Source organism: Eimeria tenella, genomic scaffold (assembly GCF_000499545.2).
Source record: "Eimeria tenella Houghton genomic scaffold, Eth_scaff1998, whole genome shotgun sequence".
In the NCBI taxonomy this organism is placed as follows: Eukaryota; Apicomplexa; class Conoidasida; order Eucoccidiorida; family Eimeriidae; genus Eimeria; species Eimeria tenella.
The window spans coordinates 1-426 of NW_013541841.1; the positions used below are offsets into that span (position 1 = coordinate 1).

Sequence of the window (426 nt, forward strand, 5' to 3'; positions counted from 1 at the left end):
AGCTGCAGCTGCAGCTGGAGCACAAAATGAGTGTGCGGCAGCAGCAGCTTCTGCGGCAGCAGCGGCAGGGCCGCGCGGTTGCTGAGCAGCAGCAGCTGCAGCAGGGCGAGGGTCTGCTGCACCATGCCGAGATGGGTTTCCAGGCGCACAGCGCTCCCGCGGCGACGGCAACAGCAGCAGCAGCAGCAACTGCAGCAGCAGCAACAGTAGCAGCAGCAGAATTTTCTTCGTTTGGGGCATATATGCCAGAGGAGAGGTTTGCAGGCCCTCGCTGCTGGCGCTCAATGAAAGCAGCTGCAGGAGCAGCAGAAGCAAGTTTCGAGGCAGAGTCCCCATTGTGTCTCACTACGACCGCCCCAGCAGCAGCAGCAGCAGGAGCAGGAGCAGCAGCAGCAGCAGCAGCAGCAGCAGCCCCCCCCCGCAGCA

General features: G+C 63.4%; 1 protein-coding gene across 1 annotated transcript in view; it reads left to right on the forward strand.

The window, feature by feature from the left end:
* Nucleotides 1-26: 26 nt before the first annotated feature.
* ETH_00034185 (uncharacterized protein) overlaps nucleotides 27-426 on the forward strand; it is a gene marked incomplete at both ends in the record, with an annotated part of 1,055 nt that continues 655 nt past the window's right edge. Inside the window, one exon of the mRNA XM_013374177.1 lies at nucleotides 27-424. Coding sequence (XP_013229631.1) covers nucleotides 27-424 — 398 coding nt within the window. The remainder of the gene's footprint in view (nucleotides 425-426) is intronic.